Source organism: Crocuta crocuta, unplaced genomic scaffold, assembly GCF_008692635.1.
Source record: "Crocuta crocuta isolate KB4526 unplaced genomic scaffold, BGI_CrCroc_1.0 scaffold205, whole genome shotgun sequence".
Taxonomy (NCBI): domain Eukaryota; kingdom Metazoa; phylum Chordata; class Mammalia; order Carnivora; family Hyaenidae; genus Crocuta; species Crocuta crocuta.
In genome coordinates this window covers 1,241,600-1,261,284 of record NW_027530644.1, presented here as the reverse complement: position 1 = coordinate 1,261,284, position 19,685 = coordinate 1,241,600, and the positions used below count along the sequence as shown (strand labels likewise).

The 19,685-nt window shown below is 35.8% G+C and overlaps 1 protein-coding gene across 2 annotated transcripts in view; it reads left to right on the top strand.

Annotated features, from left to right (window-relative positions):
• Nucleotides 1–19,058, top strand: part of COL21A1 (collagen type XXI alpha 1 chain) — a 180,355-nt gene extending 161,297 nt beyond the window's left edge. For both annotated transcript variants that reach the window (XM_077769075.1, XM_077769073.1), the window contains 11 exons: nt 542–595; nt 3,642–3,695; nt 5,295–5,366; nt 7,220–7,255; nt 10,338–10,382; nt 13,331–13,363; nt 13,954–14,100; nt 14,190–14,244; nt 14,974–15,174; nt 16,407–16,484; nt 17,798–19,058. In XM_077769075.1, the coding sequence (XP_077625201.1) occupies nt 542–595; nt 3,642–3,695; nt 5,295–5,366; nt 7,220–7,255; nt 10,338–10,382; nt 13,331–13,363; nt 13,954–14,100; nt 14,190–14,244; nt 14,974–15,174; nt 16,407–16,484; nt 17,798–17,985 (963 nt within the window). In that variant the 3' untranslated portion in view covers nt 17,986–19,058. The remainder of the gene's footprint in view (nt 1–541; nt 596–3,641; nt 3,696–5,294; nt 5,367–7,219; nt 7,256–10,337; nt 10,383–13,330; nt 13,364–13,953; nt 14,101–14,189; nt 14,245–14,973; nt 15,175–16,406; nt 16,485–17,797) is intronic.
• The last annotated feature ends 627 nt before the right edge of the window (nt 19,059–19,685 follow it).

Here is a 19,685-nt window from a genome sequence, read left to right as displayed (position 1 = left end):
GTTATATTCAGGGAATTTATTAGATTGTCACTCTTCAAAATGCCATTTAAGAAAATAGAAATTATAAGTAAAGTTGACAAAGACAGCATCTATAAAGAAACCTAATTCTTAATTACTTTTACATTTATTTATTTTTGAGAAAGACGGCATGAGTGGGGGGAGGGGCAGAGAGAGAGGGACGCAGGCTCCAGGCTCTGAGCTGTCAGCACAGATCCCAACGTGGGGCTCCAACCCAGGAACCATGAGATCATGACCTGAGTCGCAATTGAATACTTAACCAAATGAGCCACCCAAGCATCCTAAGAAACCTAATTCTTTGTTATCATGACATAAAAAAGAAAGTGAGATTGTAGAAAAAAAAATGAACTTTTCTATACATTTGTCTTTTACTAGCTCTCCAGGAATTTTTGCTGTTTGTAGTTTATTTGATTAACAACACCAGGAGGGCTTTGCTGGTTTTATCTTGCCTAGTTAGGTTTTTTTTTTAATGATCTTTTATTGAAGGAAATAAAACTCTTGAAACTTCCACTTAAAAATATAGGGTATGATGGGACGTGATGGCTCACCGGGTCAGCCTGGAACACCAGGATCTAAGGTAAATAAAATGAAATTAATAAGATAGAACACTGTGAAAAATTACCATTTATGTGGTTCAGTAAAACTTTTAATTATATTGATTTTGTTTTAAATGTGGTTTCAATTCTATGAACAGTCATTTATAAGAATGAAATCTTAGACAAAACTAAGCATATAAAATAAGCTAATGTAAAGCAGGTCTTGTTTAAGCTGGAAAAAGTCCAGAATCTCTCACTCCTTGACCCTCTTCTCCTTTATTGTCATATTAGGGGCACTGAGGACTATGTAGAGGGTTCAATGGAGTTTAGTGTCAAACCCCACCAATATAGAGGATTAATAATTATGATTGTGGATGACTTTTTCCAATTTTTATGTCCTCTTCTTGATGTTTTTATTTAGTAGAATGTATATGGAGTTTTATTGTAAAATGCTTTGTAGTGGGTTTTTATTAGGCATTCTCTCCTTCAGGACTGTGGGTAAGATAGTGTATTATCTTTACTTTCATCTTTAAAAAATGTCAGGCAAGTCTGCCATATATATTTAGGATGTCAGGTTAGGTTATTCTCAAGATTGAATTGAAACTCCAAATACCCTGGTTTGACCATTTTTAGGTGTATAGAATCCTGTGCTAAGAGAACTTTTATTTTTTCTTTGTTTATGAAAAGGGTCAAATCAAGTACATTCTGGCTAGACTCAAACTATTCTCCACTATTTAATGGTTAGAGAATGTAGGACAACCTTCCAAAAGGAAATGATGGAATTGCTGTTTTGGAAGCATTTCCCACAGGAATAGACCCTGACATGCTAAATGAGTAGACACGTAGACAACCTAATTATTCTACTTTTAATTTCTAAATTACTTAGAGAAAGAAATAGGATAAGACATCATGGGAGCCTAGTGATTGGGGAAAAGTATCTGTCCTTTCACCAATGGTGGACCCTTGTGAATCCTTGGAGTTTTGTGTGGACTCCTAGAAGTAGTAAGTGTGCACAGAATTGGCATAAAACCCTTGAGAGACTGCCCTGCCAAATGGAGATTCTCCATAATTTCTCAAAGTCATTTCCTGAGAAGATGCTGAGTACTTGTATATTTCTTAAGTAACTGAGGTACAGTGGATCCCCCATGGTGTTCTGGATGCTCTAATTCTTAAGAATTCAGCTTAAGATTTCATCAGCCACTTCACATTGTTAGCTCACTGAGCCAGAGGTCAATTAAATCTACTGGAATCTCCATAAAAGGTTTTAGAACAATACTTTGTGGCATCTGCCACTTGAGTAGATTCTGCAGATATGGTCCGGAAGGCAAGTGGCTGTTTCCAGGATCAGTTTGTTTATTTTGACATGAATTACTAAGAAGTTTGTCTCCTCTCATCTTGAACTTGTGCAATTATTATGTTAAAAATAGATTCCAAGTGTTAAAATTCTACCTCTTAAATATAATCTTTTTAGTGAAACACTTCAACTTCTTCTCATGTAGTATGTTAGCTCAGGTGTTCTGCAAATGGCCAGATAGTAAATATTTGAATCTTTGAGGGCCATATAGTTTCTGTTACAACTACTCAACTCTACTGCTGTAATGCAAAAGCAGCCATGGACAAACAGTGTGGGATTTGCCTGTTTCTGGCCAAATTGTATTTACAAAAGCCTGCATTAGACTGGAGTTAGCCCATCAGCCGTAGTTTACTTACCTCAATGTTAGTTTATCCCTGCCTGTTTTGTCAACTATGTTTGTGAACTAAGCCTTCTCAGCTGCTATGAATTCTGTGGGACCAAAAAATGCTGTATTAAACAGAGCAAAGATGAGGTTGAAACTTTGTGGTAGATCTTTGGAAAACTTCTAATTTGGTTTATAGTACTTTTTTTTAAATAGCTACTGAACTATACTATATTCCAGTTTTTAAAATTATTATCTAATGACATTGGAATATGTTAACATAATCAAGTCATGTAACTGGGAGCAAGTCTTGTCACCTCTGAATTTGTGCTGAATTACTTGTAAAGTTAGAAATTTTAAGGAACCATTGTTCCGTGGCTTAATAATGTAGTTATGTTCTAAATGCTTTAATGAAGTCTAAAGGTTGTGTTCATGTTTCTCAACATAAGTAACCTAGAAAACTTTTCAAAAGCTGAAAAGGCAGCTGATTACCTTAATTATTAGTGTACCCAGTTTGGTTCCAGCTTTGGACAGACTAGGCTGGGATTTTAGGTATCAAAGTGTGTTTGAAAACCAGCACTACCTTCGACAGCCTCTCCTACTAGCCGGCAGACATATTTTCTCTATATATCCCACCCTTTTTATAGTTTTATAGTCTTTGCTCTGTCAAGTTGGTCTTGTCCTTCAAGCTTTTGTTGGAAAGGATGACCCTTGAATCCTGAAAAAGAACACAAAGTAAAGTTTTCTTTTCATACATATATATATAAAGCCACTGTACATTTGAATCCAATTTTCTTTCCTTCAATTGCACACTGAAGGTGAGTCATCCTGAGAAAGTGAAACAAGGGAGAGATGAAGATTCTCAGTGTATAGAATGTCAAAATCCAGGGCTCTGGCCTGTGCAGAGTGAAGAACCAGCTAATTAACACTGGTCCCTGAGGATTTGAATTGCTTCCCTTACTTGGAGCTTCAAGTTTGAAAACATAGTTTTGGAAAGCTTTATAAATGTGCAGACCCATTCCTTGCTTACAAAAGTTTTTCTTAATAAATAGGCTTAACATACAGAGTCTGTGTTTCAAACAGTTGCAAAGTTGGAAATGTACATTTTATTTAAAATAGGGGCGCCTGGGTGGCTTAGTCGGTTAAGCGTCCGACTTTCGCTTAGGTCATGATCTCGCGGTTCGTGGGTTCGAGCCCAGCGTCGGGCTCTGTGCTGACTGCCAGCTCAGAGCCTGGAGCCTGTTTCAGAGTCTGTATCTCCCTCTCTCTCTGACCCTCCCCTGCTCACGCTGTCTCTCTCTCTCTCTCCTAGAAATAAAAAAAAAAAGTTTAAAATATATTCCCTTAAGTGTCTTTATCAGATATATTGTGACTTTTTTTTTTTAATTCAAATGGTTTGATGCATTGACAGGGAAATAAAGGTGAACCTGGACTTCAAGGGATGCCTGGGGCTTCTGGGCTAAAGGTAATTACCATTTGATACATTTGGAAATAACATTCAAATTATTATAATTCCCCTTCATTATTTAATGAAATTACCATATGTATTCCTTAAGAAAAGTTACATGAAATTAAGGATTACCTCTGTCACAGGGTTCTCATACAGGAAAGAAAATGGCCAGTGGGGGATTTCATTTGTTTTGGGGACACTTTATCATACTTGAGGTAAAAAAGACAAATATATTTTGGTTTGATTTTCCTAGAATGGTAAAAGCCATATGCTTATGTGAACCTACTCTTTAAGGGTCCAAAGAAGATCCCTGTCTTCTGTAACTGAAAAAAAAAGTGTGTATGACTCTCACAAGTGATGCCATTCCTTCGTTTACTGTTTGATGGGACTTTAGTGTGGGGACTCACACCTGCTTATACCATTTTCCTCCAAATCAAATGGTTCATGTTTATTTTAAGAGGATTTTCAGTTCTCTTCAAGCCGTTAGCAATTTAGAGTCATACTCAGTAGCTCAGGAGTGGGCATAGTAAGTAAAGAGGGCAAAACTGTTTCCACAAAAGAGAGTAGGCTTTAGTTAATGTGATAGAGTTTGGGACTAATGGTAAAATGCAAACCAAAAACCATGAAGCAAATTCAGGATTGTGTCTCCTATCTTACAGACATTACCTGAATGTCATTGATAATTCATCACTATATACTTTCTGAAAATGTCCTTACTTAAGACTTTTAAAGAATCTTTATTCGATGAAGGAAATAATCCCTGTGGGACGATGGAGAGTAGAAAAATTGGGTTAAGTCATGGAATGTTACCTGTACCAAAACAGTTAAAGAATTTACGTCTAAGAAAATAGTATTCCCTATGTATGAAGGACAAACATAAGTGTGCATATGATTTAACTACAATGACATTCTCCCCCATATTGTTTATAAAAATGAAAATTGTGAAAACTAATTTTAACAATAACCATTTTATTAAAGATGGTAAATCACTAAAGTACTATTCTGTAATTTAAAATTATGTTTTAAAAACATAATGGCATATAAAGACCATCACAATATTCATATATGTTGTGGTGAAAGACATAAATCAGGCCTATGTAGTGAGCAACTCTTGATACTAAACTTGTCTGTTCATGAGATGTAGAAACTATATAACAAAATAAAAACAATAATGAGATTTTTAGCAATTTTAGTTCTGTTTACTCACCAATTTTTTTAACAATGAAATAGGTTCTTTAAAGTAGCAATATGAGGAATAGAAGTGTCAAGGAGGAAGATAAAGTGTTAGTAAACCAAACAAGACACCTATGTTTATTCTCATCACTGCTTTATTATTTATTGTTAAAGCTATAAAATAAAGATGACAAATATTTATAAAATTTTAAAATCTATGCTAGCAGAATTATTTTAACTTATAAAGATAGGAAAAATACAGGAAGTTTATTGGGACTCCCATAAACTTTTCATTCTTTACTATTTCTGCAATAATAACTCTAAATGTCAACAAACTTTGTAACCATCAATTATAAATTTGAGACTGTGTAGAGATAAAAATAGTGATATCTTTCATAAGCAATCGGTCTGCAATCTTTGTGTAATTTCTGTGTTATTTAGGGAGAACGAGGAGCAGTAGGTCCCCCAGGAGAACCAGGATACCTGGGTTTACCGGGAATTCAAGGAAAAAAGGTATGCATTTTTTAAGAGATATAATTACCTTTTTTTAAAGTTTATTTATTTATTTTGAGAGAGACAGAGTCAGCATGAGTGGTGAAGAGGCATAGAGAAAGAGAGAGAATCCCAAGCAGGCTCTGTTCTGCCAGCATGGAGCCCAATGAGGGGCTCGAACCCGTGAGACCTCAGGATCATGACCTGAGAAGAAACCAAAAGTGGGTCACTTAACTGCCTGAGCCACCCAGGTGCCCCAAGATAAAATTAACTTTTATTTTTCCTTTTGTGAGTCTTCCTTTTGTGAAAGTAGCATAATTGGACTGACTATACTTTTAATGACGTTTGCATTTAGTATATGTATAATAAGATCAACCGCATGCCCATAGCTGTGCCATCTTCCATGTTCCTGCATGGGTGTTGTCTCCTAGACAAAGGCCTTGGATGAGGGCAGCTCAGAAAATATAAACATTCTATTCAGTTATAGCCTGTAAATCAGATTGTTTTGCAGTTTTGCAAGAATATTTAAGGAAAAGTATTCAATGTCTGGCATGCTTACTGAAATGTGAATATTACTCTTATCAAACTGGGGCAAAAGTCTAAAATAATAAAAATTACACCCAGAACACTTGACCATGAAGTTCCTATTTATGAAAGATTATTTTACATAGAATTTCATTTGAAATTAAGGAGTTGAAAATACAAATCATATATTCTGATAAAAAAATGTTTCGGTGAGATAAGAGAGCAACATTTTAGATTCATTTTCTCTCTTTCTCCTCAAGTAAAGGAATCCTGAAGCTGTCTCTATACAAATAAAATTTGTTTGGTGATTTTAAGCAACAACTGACTGCCCATTAGTCAAAGAAGTTCATGCCACTGCAAATATATACAGTTCATTGTCTTTTATTCTGGAAAGGATACAAACTTTTATGTCTTCATCTTGATATCCCTTCCTGTTATAGGTTTTCTACCATTTCATTTTTCTATTTCTCATGTATCATGTACTTGACCCATAGGTTATTATAACCAGTATGATCCTTGACCTTTTTGTTCCAGTGAGCAGTAGGCGACACTTGCTGAGACAGGGATGACCCTCAGGGCAGCAATTAAGTGCTATAACCTTAGCGAATATTAAGTAAACATACTGGGAATATATTGAGATTTTGAGAAATTTCTTGTTCAAAACTTGCCCTTTAAAAGAACACCTGTGTTTTGTTTGCTGTTAACACAAAACTCTCTGTATGTTTAGAGAGCATGGTGAGGTAGAAAAGAAATTTGTAAACAGTGTCCAAGTTCATCTGAGGACAAGTGCTTATCCTTCCTGATTTACAGATTCAATATCTGTCAGAACAAGGGCCTTGAACTAGTTGGTCTTAAATGGTTAGCTGAAAAATCCCAGGAACATTTTTATAATGGAATATGGATTTTCCCCCAAAAAGTTATTTTTGAAGCATATGTTTTCAAAAATACCATTTCAGCATTATGTTTGATTTCACTGTTTATAAGTTTGTGGCTACCACTAGCTCAATGGAAGATTTTTCAGTTTGATTTCATAAAACATTTGTCAAAATGAGTTTACTCATGCTTGTTTGCTAAACCTAAGATTGTGATCAATATAGACAAGTTTTCTTATTTCTGGTAAAATAGAAATTGTAGTAATTTTTCCTTTCAAATGTAAGAGCACAAGAAAGTATTCATTTAGAACATCATTTTGACATAATATGACTTTTTTCTCTTCTGTTGGAATCTGGTTCTGTGTATAAGGCACTTGTGGAATTTGTAGGAGACCATGTATTTTTCTTTCCTGCAGAAAAATATGTTTATTACAGAATATCCTAGATTATGATAGACGTTAAACTGCCTTTTTGCAGGGGGACAAAGGAAGTGAAGGTGAAAAAGGCATTCAGGTACGTTGCTGACTTTTTTATTTTTGTTTGGCAATAAAATCAGGGCTTTGTTCTTTTTAGTTGTTACATGAGTTTTCCAGCTCCTTCCTGGTTCACCATCAGTATCATATTGTTAACTCTCAGCTTTCTTCTTTTCCTTCTAAACTTTTCAAACAACATCAAATCTCCTTTTAAGATTCTTCTCTACTTCATTGTTGTAGAAAACTTGGAAACCAAATGGTTGAACCAGATAAAGATATTATTCCATACCTCTAATATATTTATTAGAAATATTACATATTTATAGTATGTATGTTTCCAGAAATGATTTAAATGGCATATGGCACAAGTAAATGTGATAAGAAACCTTTAATACCAAATATAAAACATGTTCAAACTAATAAATGGAAGTAGAATCATACCAAAAAAATAGGTTGAGGAAATCTAGGGTGAATTAGAATGATATTTCATTTGGTGTGTTACCACAAAAGCAAAGGGTTCTAGAGTTTCTAGAGGCATAAAAGGAGATTACAAATTGAAGTAATAGAGTGAAAATCTGCTGAGGTCAGTCTCAATAATTGTTTTTCAGCTGTTGATTCAGTATCTTTTACTGAAGATACTCAAGTACTATTAAGACTTCTTTAATTTTGAAATTAGGAATGAGGTAGATTTTAAGGAAGTGACTATGAGCTCTAGAACCACATATTCCAATTTCCCTCTTGGAACTGAGTTTGAATGTCTCACATGCCCACATCAACATATCCAAGACAGGGCTTGTTACCTTTCTTCATAAACCGTCTCCTACTCTGTTCTTTGTCGTGGTAATTGGTTAGACCTATGAAATGATCTGAGGGGAAAAGGCTTGAAAGTCATCCTAAAACTCAGTCTCTTTTTACATGTAGTTTCACATCTAAATCTCTCTTGAACTTGACCCCTTCTCCCTGTCCACACTGCCCTAATCATTTCCTGTCATGGGTCACCAGTGTCCTCCATGCTTCCTCTCATGCTCCTACCAGCATGCAATAACTAAGCTACACACGTGCTTAGGAATTCTTCTCTGGTGCCCCACACATTTCAAGATAAAGTCTGTTCCATTAAGTGCTTCCTGACTTGACTGACTCTTTTTGGCTCTCTTTTACTTATCCGTGAAGCCTACACTTAAGATTGAATCATTTTCGGGGCACCTGGGTGGCTCAGTTGGTTAAGTGTCTGACTTCAGCTCAGGTCATGATCTCACAGTCTGTGAGTTTGACCCCTGTGTTGGGCTCTGTGTTGGCAGCTCAGAGCCTGGAGCCTGCTTCGGATTCCATGTCTCCCTCTCTCTCTCTCTCCCTCCCCCACTCATGCTCTGTCTCTGTCTCTCAAAAATGAATAAGCGTTAAAAGAAAAGGTTGAGTCATTTACCCCACCCTGTAGAATGCACCTTTGTCAGATGACCTCTCCTGTGTCCCTCTCCTGTATCCAGCCCAGATGCTTAATTATGCATTTTCATCATTTTTGATTTAATGGCTTATCTTTCCCACCACACAGTAAGCAACTTGATAACACTGCTTTTGTTTCACTGTCCCTACAAACCAGCAAATAGGTGTCATTCAATAAATACTGGAAATTCACTTAGGTAAATGAATAAATCACACACAAGAGTAATTTAAACTTTTGGTCACTAGATCATTCACTGTTTTAGTATCTAGGTATATGTTTTCCTAGAAACTTCTGATTATCTTGGCCAGCATAAGGATGGAGTAGTACTTTAGGGGCTGGTACTGTGCATTGTATATGATGGACTTCCACAAGTGTTTTTTAAATGGACAAATGTGTTTATATCTTTGCTAATTTTCCTTTCTTCTTTGTCCTGATTTAAAGATCCTCATTCAAGATTTTTTTAACAGCATTTTTTTAAATTGAAGTCTGAACAACATATAACGTTATATAGTTGATCCTTAAACAGTGCAGGTTTGAGCTCCTCAGTTCCATTTACATGCAAATTTTTTTCTGTAAATACAGTATTCTAAATGTATTTCTCTTCCTTATGGTGTTTTTAATATTCACTTTTCTCTAGCTTAATTGTAGGAATATAGAATATAATACAATACATATAATATGCAAAATATGTTAATTTATATTATTAGTAAGGCTTCTGGTTTACAGTGGACTATTGGTAGTTAAATTTGAGGGGAGTCAAAGTTATCCACAGATTTTTGACTTGGAGGGAGGTGGTACCCGTAACCTAAGCATTGTTCAAGGGTCATCTGCATTGCAGGTGTTCAGCATGATTGAAGATTTGTATATACTGTGAAATGATCATCATGATACATCTAGTTATCCTCTATCACTATTCATAGTGACAACTTATTTTCTTCTTTTGACGAGAATTTTTAAGAGTTACTCTCTTAGCAACTTTCACATACACATTACGGTGTTATTAACTATAGTAACCTTGCTGTGCACTCATCCCCATGAGTTCTTTATTTTGTAGCAGGAACTTTGTATCTTTTACCTCCTTCACCTACTTCACCCCACCCCTCCCTCCTGGCAAACATGTTCTGTTCTGCATATCTGTGAGATTGAATTTTTTGTTTTGGCTTGGTTTGGTTGTTTTGTTTTGTTAGACTCCACATATAAGTGAAATCATACAGTATTTGTCTTTCTCTGACTTATTTAACTTAGCTTAATGTCCTCAAGTTCCATCAATGTTGTTACAAATGGCAAGATTTGTAAAAAGATTCCTTTTAGTCTTTAATGTATGAGTAGTATTCCACTTTTGTAATGTATTTTTAATTTTTAAAAATTCCTTTAAAGATGACTTCTTGCCCTTTTGTATGTATAATTGACACTAAACATAATCATGCCATTGAAATTAATAAAACATCCACAGCCATTGGATTTTTAAAAATTATTTTCATGTTGTTAATGTTAGGGGTGACTCTCTTATTTTTTTTCTTCCTCCAAGAAACTAACTTCCTTATCTCTTACATCATTTTGCACATTTGCATCACTGCTTTTGTGACATTTCTTCTTGACAGGATTAGACATAGTGTGTGTCATATATGTGATTGTATTATATGTGTGCAAGCTAATCAATGGTGTTTATTCAATTTTAAAGGGTCAAAAGGGAGAAAATGGAAGACAAGGGACTCCAGGGCCACAGGTATTTTTGTTTTCTTTTATGGAATATGAAATAATGAACCACATAGCTGGATGGTGTTGGGAGATTACTTGCAAATGGAAACGAGTGGGGAGAAGTGTAGACCTAGTGCTCATTCTAAGCATATGAGGAAGAAAATGCCAGATGGTGGTGGTGATAATGATTTGCTTTAATCATATGTTTTCTATTTTCATTTTCCTATACTAATTGTTGACCATGAAACCTACTTCTCCATGCTTTTTTCTGGTCAAGTAAATGGCTAAATGTAGACAATTCCACTTTTTTCCTGCAATAGTTATTGGCCAAAGGCAGCCATACAGTGGCAGTATCTCCATATTTACTATTCACTCTTTTTTTTTTTTCTTAAAATGTGAGTAGTTGAAGCCTATAAGTAGTGGAGGAATATACTTGTTTCCCTCTTGTGTGTTCAGAGATATAATTTACTACACTAGAGATTTTTTAAAATGCCATCTTGAAGGACTGTGTTATGGGATGGAGACATAGAAAAATCGTTTTGTTTTTTCCCTGACTAGACTCTCCTGATTAAGTAGTGTTTCGGTCAGAATGTCATGTGGCACATAAGTTCAGTCAGAGCCAAATTTGACTAAAAGTAGCATAAAAGTGATTTGTATATAAAGGTAGTTTGTTTGCTGCCTCACTGCCAATAGTTAAGCTCGGATCCGACTTGGTCCATGCTGAAAGGGCAAACTGTACATATGATCCCCTCATGGGATAGACCTTTTTTGAATGTGACCTTCAAGACAGATTCAGTAATTATACTGGCTCTGGAGATAGGGGGATAAAACAGTGAGTGATGTCTTCAAGGACAGGGGTCTCTATGTCTGTCACCTAGAGATATCTCTGAGAGACCATGGGAGAAAGATCTAAAAGCTATGGTCACAAGGTTGTCTGTAATATAGGATGGAAGGTGAGTGCTAGATATTAAAAAGGGTTGAGAATTTAGAAGCCAACAACAAGAGCAAAAGAGGAGAAAGAGACTAAGTTTGCCTACATTCATCTATGTTCAGTAAATGCATTTTTTAATTTTAGTGCTCCTCCACCTAGATCCACTTGATGACATGACCAGCAAAGACCCCATTCTCCTCACTGGCAACACAGAATGACCCCTAAGTTTCCCTAAGCCAACCACACAGTGTCTATAAACCATTCTTCTCATAGGACAACCTTCACTTCCTCATCCATTCAACTTCCACAACCCAGGCCTTTCACCAAAACTTTTTACAGGAACTCTCTGAGAAGAAGACTATTTCTTGTGGAATCTAAGCTCACAACTTAGCTAGCTCACTGGCTTACAGATAACACTCTCTTCTCACTTCCCTTAATGGGTTTTGTTTTGTTTTGTTTTGTTTTTTTCTCACTTCTCACAGGAATAGTGCTCTGCTCCCTTAGGGCAGGTTTGGGCTCCTTAGAAAGCTTCTGCCCAAGATTTGCTGGACGCTGGGTTTCTCACCACTGGTAACTAAGCCCTGATGGAGTACCTGGGGGTCAGAGTAACTGTTGCTTCTCAGCAGCTGAATAGTTGTCCCAAGTTCTTTAAGTAAACAGTATTAGTTATATGTCATCCCACAATGGGCTGCAAGTGTGTAATTTCTTGGCCTGTGTGTTGGGTTCCTCTCATGAAATCATCCCAGTGGATTCTCAGATGACAGGTGTTTTCAGTTGCAGCTCTAAATGTTCTAGTCCTGAGAACTTCCTATTCCATCTTTCCTCTTAAATGATCTCCAGTTGTAAGGTTATGTCGGGGAGGGAAACCCCAGCATTTCTGCAGAAACTTGAATATTTAAAGAACAATCTTAAAGTGTTTAACTAAAATATTTTTATATGAAAACCTAGTATTTTTATGCTCTTTTTTAAATTTGGGAATCTACCTTTCTCTGTGACATACTCTGATTTTACCTGATTTGTCTTCCTTTTTGTCCAATCTGGGTATCCATGTTTAAGGGACCTAGAAATGAAGCAAAACAAATACTCAAATTCAAGTTTCATTGTGTGAAATGTTATACACTAAACTTTATATAGAATTGCAGAACTCCAACTTTTAATCTGAAAGTTAAATAATAAAATCCTACCTGGGTACGTGCAAGCTCTGCCCTTTTCACAAAACTGATATTGGGTGATTTTAGAGCCCAAGGGTATAATGAATTTCAAAAATGGGAAATTATAATGCCTTTCCTGAAAGCTCTTATCATCTATAATTTGTCATTGTAATGAATATGTGAGAGATGAGTGGGAAATAATGTAATAGCATCATCCAGACATATTCAGTGATTTTAACGGTGAATGAGTTTCATGCGTGAGCTCCTCAGTGTGTATAATATCACTTGGGAAGAATACCATATTATGCATCACACTGCTTTTGTAATCTCTGAATTACCAGCAGTGAGTGGCTTAGGCACAGGCCAATAGGTATTTTCTTCCCTATTAATCACATTTAATGGCACTTTTGCTTTAATCCATCTTTTATAAGTAGTACTCAATTGAAATTTAATTTTAAGAACATAAAATTGGGACAATACAATACTTACCTTAATCACCAAATAAAATAATAAACATACCTTATATTACCTGAGTTTAATTTACATTAAAATAGCAACATATTTAACATTCAGAATAGAACTGAAATAGAATTCAAATAGAATCCCATTCTTAGCTACATATTTGACCTGTGGCATATAAAAATATTAATATCTAAAAATGAAACAGTTCCATAAATTAAAATTTTTACATTATCCTGTTAGCATATGGCCTCGTCATTAGTCTCCTTTAAAAAGGCAGAGAGAGTATCATGTGTAATTCTCTCACTAATTCTGTCAGTACTTTAAATTGAAAATTAAAGTTTGATTAAATGTGTGGTAACAGGTGCATGCCACATTACTAGTACTGTACCTTGCACGTTTATTATGGTTTTTTTCCTCCTATTAATTTTCAAGGGAATTCAAGGCCATCATGGTGCAAAAGGCGAGGTATGTTTCTTCATGTATTATGCTCTCTCTCTTTACAGTCCTTATTGCCTGAATTTTCAATGCTGAATAAATCTAGCTATTGACAGAAAATGCCCTTCATGTTCTTCAGTGGTTATTAAATAATGATTTTCAGAATATGTAGATTTGTTGAATTAGGTATGAAATGTTGCATATTTGTGAATATTATTGGTCCTTCATCTAGATTAGGAGCTAAGTTTTTTGTGCAAAAATTTAACAAAGAGTATTGCGTTTCTGTATTTGTCTCTCTAGAATTTAAACTCTTTGGGAACAAGACTGTGGCACATTTGTTGTTTCTCTAATGCTATAAGTATAGCCTATATAATATGTTGAAAAAATAGAGGAGATTTGTGGGGTTGGATGGGTGGGTGGGTGGATAGATAAATAACAGTTGAATATGATATGAAATTTCCTCTCTGATCAATAACAGCATTTCACAGCTGTTCTCTACATAATGAACATTATATATACATATGTATATGTTCATATCTACATCCTTAAGGACTTTTATGGTGCAGTTACACCTTCTGAAATATTGAAACAGAACTTCTGAAGATTTCTTCTGTTTTTAGAGAGGTGAAAAGGGAGAACCTGGCATCAGAGGTGCCACCGGACCGAAAGGAGAGTCTGGGGTGGACGGCCTGATGGGGCCTATGGGTCCCCAGGGGCAGCCGGGGGAAACAGGTCCTCAGGGACCTCCAGGATTGGATGGGAAGCCTGTATGTATTCTGCTTCTTTCCTAGTTCTTTTGTTTTCATTGCTTTTTACTTGATATGTACACTTACAACCTCCTAATAATTTGATGCAGGGGAGAGAATTTTCAGAACAGTTTATTCGACAAGTTTGCACTGATGTATTAAGAGGTAAGTCTCAAACAGAGATTTTAATAACTTTTTCAAATTACTAAAATAATACTGATTCTTGGTAGAAATTATAAAAGATATAAATAAGATAAGAAAATAAAGGACATTTATAAACTCCCGTTTTTTCCCCCTAGATGAGTAATTTTTAAAAAATGAACATAGGGCGCTCCTGGGTGGCTCAGTCGGTGAAGCGTCCGACTTCGGCTCAGATCATGATCACACAGTTTGTGGGTTCGAGCTCTGCGTCGGGCTCTGTGCTGACTGCCAGCTCAGAGCCTGGAGCCTGTTTCAGATTCTGTGTTTCCCTCTCTCTGACCCTCCCCTGCTCACGCTCTCTCTCTCTCTCAGAAATAAATAAAACATTTAAAAAAATAATTTAAAAAATGAACATCGTATGTACTCTTTTGTAATCTTTTTAATAAAGCAGTTTATCACTATTAACCATGAATTAAATGTTCTTTTCTGGCATAATTCTGATAAGGTAATTCATAAATATGGAAGTCTAGAATTTACAAAATTTCTTTTTGGGGGGGTGCTTTCACTCCCCCCATTTTAAGCAATTGTAACAATAAAATGATTGTCTAGAACAGAGAAGTACTTCCACAGTTAAGTTCCTAGAAGTGAGATTATTGGTCAAGAGAGAGACATCTATAAATTGTGAAACAAAATGATTAGTGATGTTACTAATGCTCATTCAAATTTAACGGGTGGGGTTTCTTTGTTTTTAAGCTCAGCTACCAGTCTTACTTCAGAGTGGAAGAATTCACAATTGTGATCATTGCCAGTCCCAACGTGGTTCCCCTGGCATTCCTGGGCCACCTGGTCCTATAGGCCCAGAAGGCCCTCGAGGATTTCCTGGCTTGCCAGGAAGAGATGGTGCTCCCGGGGTAGTGGGTGCTCCTGGACGTCCTGGGGCCAGAGGACTAAAAGGTACTAAACTTGTGTGCATAAGCAGATGAACAACAAAAGAGTAATTTTTGTGTTCATAACTCTGTATTAATTTAGTAGGCAAGGGTTTATCTTTGGTTTTATGATGCCAAAAAGCTTTTTGTATCCCTAAGTCTTTAAATAATTTGTCAGGGTGCCTGTGTGGCTCAGTCTGTTGAGCGTCAGACTCTTGATTTTGGCTCAGGTCATGACCTCAATCAGGTCATGATTGAGCCCCACATCAGGCTGCATGCTTTATGTGGAGCTTGCTGAAGATTCTCTGTCCCCTCCTCTTTTTTTTTTCTTTCTCCCTCTCTCCCTGTCTCTTCCCTCTCCCTTCCATCTTCCTCCCTCTGCCTCTCCCCTGCTCATGTTCTCTATCTCTAAAAAATAAAAAAAATAAGTTTTTCAACTAGTTAAGAAGCAATTCTCTTAAAGTAATATTCTAAAGTAGAGAAAAGTTAAAGTTTGAAGATTGTGAAATTACAAATTAGAAAATGTTGATAGTGCACTTGGAGATTTTGCTGGAGTCTTTAATAATGAGGTCTTAAATAGAAAAATCACAGACACTTTTCTTTATTTTGACTTCAGTAACTTCTATTACCTTATTGAAAAGGTTTTTTCTATTATAGGAAAAATTATATTTTGCCACCAAACTTCCTAAGGGCCCCCAGTTACTTATCTTTGTCTTTGAATGTTTATGTGAAATGTCAGTTGATAATTCTTTCCTTTTTATTTAGTATTATGTGAATAATTTAGATGTTTAATCAAACTAATAAATAAACAACTATGATTAACAAAAAGGGTTAATAATTCCAAACCATTTTCCTTTTTAATATTTAATCCTCAATAAATCCTTCTAGATCACTGATAATTTTAGAAATTTTTGCTTCTAAAATTCTGCTTCCCATTAGTAATAATAAATAAGTGGCAAGCTATTTTTAAAAGATTTTTTTATTAAAAAAATTTAAGTTTGTATTGATTTTGAGAGAGAGAGAATCCCAAGTCAGCTCTGTGCCTCAGTGCAGAGCCTGATGTGGAGCTTGATCTCACAGACTTCATGATCATGACCTGAGCTGAAATAAAGAGTTGGACTCTCAACCGACTGAGCCCCTCAGGTGCCCCAAGATTTACTTTTATTTCAATCTATATATTAACAGCTTTGAAAGAAATAATCTAGGAGGAAGTGATTTCGTAGGAAAAGTAAGCTAACTTCTATCTTTGACACTCTGCAGGCTTACCAGGAACAAATGGAGCAAAGGGAAATCAAGGGTTTGGGTACCCTGGAGAGCAAGGTCCTCCTGGTCCCCCAGGTAAGAATCGCTACATGCTCCTATGTGTTGCTGCACATTTGGCTTTAAGAAAACCAGCATAAATCTATGTCAAAAAATTGAAATCAAGACAGTTGTTTCCTTTTTTGAATGATTCACATTAAACACACTGAGTTCTAACTACTAGATTTTCTTCCTCCAGTGTATTCATCAGTCATTCTGGATTTTCTCCTGTTTTCATTTGGGTGTCTTAGAAGGCTACTCCTTGGAATGGTCCTTGAATGGTTTGAGTCACCCAAGCTTATCTCAGGGACACAGAATACTTGCAATGGTAGACTCTTAAATCAACCTCCCCTAGCTGTGTTATTTTAACTTTGTTATGCCTCCATTTCCTGATTGGTGAAATGGTAATGATATGTTGCCTATATTGTGAAATTATTGGAAAATGATGAGTTAATACATGTGATTTTGGAACAGTATGCAACAAGCATGTTTTCAGCAAATGGGTGCTATTACTATTATTTTAAATGTTACAACTTCGTGAGGCTTTTGCATGGATCAAAGGATTCAACAGTCTTCATGTAAAATGCTTGGAACAATATCTACAGATGTAGTTAAATGCTGAATAAACATTTCTTAGTGTAGTGATAGTAGCAGGAATTATTAGTAGTAGAAAGTACTTCAACCCACGCTGCTCCATTTCACAACCTGAGTACTTTTTGTTACTTTGAGTCATCACCTTTAACACAATATCCAAAGTTAATGTAGGCAAATATCCTAAGTTAACTCTCCTTCCTTTGAGCATGATAATTGAACTAATTAAGCTGTGGTTCTCAAGTTAATGCCGTAACACCTTTGTGTGTATAATGATCACAAGTACGCCACGGTAATAGCATCGTATTTAAATATGGAAACCTAAAAATGTGTATAATGAAAAGTTATTTTACTGCAAAAATGGCACAAAAGTGACTCCAATAACGTTGCAGAATTTTAGCTTTCTCATCTCTCACTTGCTTATTTGTAATAATATTGGCAGAAGATAGGCTGGAAGGAAAAAATAAGTTTGGACAACCCACCAATTAAAATATTAGAATATTAGCTCAGTGTCTTAGCAGGGTGATTGCTATGTTGATATAGCTTAGCCTGGTTTTATAAAAATTACTGATTATTTCTTGATAGTTCTCTTCTAATGGGATGGTATATAGAATTATCAAGAGAGTACCTCCTCTTTTCACAGTAGTGCAAATCTGTAAAACTTTTAGGATTTTTTCCCATTTACATTTCTTACAGAATCAGCTATTTCATCATCAAAAGGCAAACTCCTTTGTTCATATATTGATCATGTCCCTTCCTAGGTCCAGAGGGCCCTCCTGGAATAAGCAAAGAAGGTCCTCCAGGAGACCCAGGTCTCCCAGGCAAAGATGGAGATCATGGAAAACCCGGAACCCAAGGGCAACCAGGCCCCCCCGGAATCTGCGATCCATCGCTTTGTTTTAGTGTAATTGTTGGAAGAGATCCATTTAGGAAAGGACCAAACTATTAATGTCTGATGCCTCATTCAGCAACCTAGGCGTGGTGCTTCTCTTTTATGGTCTTTTGCATCTCAGGAAGATAATAACAGTAATCCCTTGAAAAGAAACTAAAGTACCTCGGTGTTTTTATTATTATTTTTTTCTTAAGGAAAAATATATAAAGGATCACATATACTGATTTCAAAGGTCCCTCAGTACATCAGAGCCTTTAGATTAGTAGTATTAACTAAAACTCCAGGGTGTCTTATGAGTCCATTTATTTTAATCAAAGTTGAATTATAAAAAAAAAACACCATTTCCTGTTAGCCAGTCAATTTCAGTCACTGTGAAATATTTCACATTTAGCCTCCATGCAGCAGAATATTTGAGTTCAATTTCATGTCATTTTTGCATTTCATGTTTCATATCTCATACCACATGCTTGTAAATTAGCCAAAACATGTGTCTGGTCATTGGAAATAACATCAGAGCTGATATTCAGCTAGGACAGACCGTACTGCCATACCAGTCATTTATTCCAATGTCTGTGCTTGGTGGGTAGGGACAATGGCTGCTGGTTGTTCGGTGTTTTGAATGTCACCTCTGTATGTTTCTTAAGTGTATTTGCAAATTCTCAAATTTGATTAATGAGTATGCAAAGAAAGAGTATTGGTTCCATTGGGAATGGTCCAAATTGTGTAACATTAAAAACATTTAGAAAAAAGTTTCATTGTACCTGGTATGTTCAAAGGAAATGCTGGTTCAGAAATAAAAGACTATTCTTCATACTTGCTTACCAATTGGAATGTTTGTTGGATGCCTTCATTTTCCATTTCATTTATTATATGTGTATGTTCCTATATGTTAACTTTCATTGTAGCAAAGCTAATGGGAATAAATGCTCTAGTTGAGAGGAAAGGTAACTCCACAGATTCTAGTATGTCTTGATATTTTTAGCAGACTTTAAAATATTATGAACCATTTTTGTGTACTGTACTTAACTGCCTTTGTAAGGAACGTATTTGAGATATTTCTTCCTAATCACGCTCTCAATTTTGTTACATGCTTGTTATTCAAAGTACAATAAAGTTTTGTACAGGCCTGATTGCAGTGGTTTTTTTTAGTACATAATTTTACCTGATTGTTGAGTATACTATTCGTATCACATGATCATTTTTTCAGTAGATTTACTTTATTGAATTATTTACCCTATTCTTGAAAAACTTGTTCATTGGAAGTAAGAACTTAGAAATTCATTTGGTGTACTACTCACGTAAATAGGTGCAGCACCTGCTCCCTGGAGTGGCAGTTGATCAGTTGATCAGTGTTTAGTTTAGCTGACATGTCATCCCACCACTTTGAAGAGAATGTTGGGGGAGATGGAAGTCATAACATTCAGTAGCAGAGTTAGTGCACAAGGCTTGTTTTGTGTCATTTTTGGTTTTCTTAATTCAAGTATACTTGACATACTGTTACACTACTTTCAGGTGTACAACATATTGATTCAACAAGTGTGTACATTATGCTGTGCTCAGCACAGGCGTAGCTACCATCTGTCACCATACATTGCTATTACAGTACCATCGACTGTATTCTTTATGCCGTGCCCTCGATCCCTGTGACTTCGTCATTCCATAACTGGAAGCCTATATCTTCCACTCCCTTTCACTTCTTTTTCCCATCTTCCCATTCATCTCCCCTCTGGCAACTATCAGTTTATTCTCTCTATTTA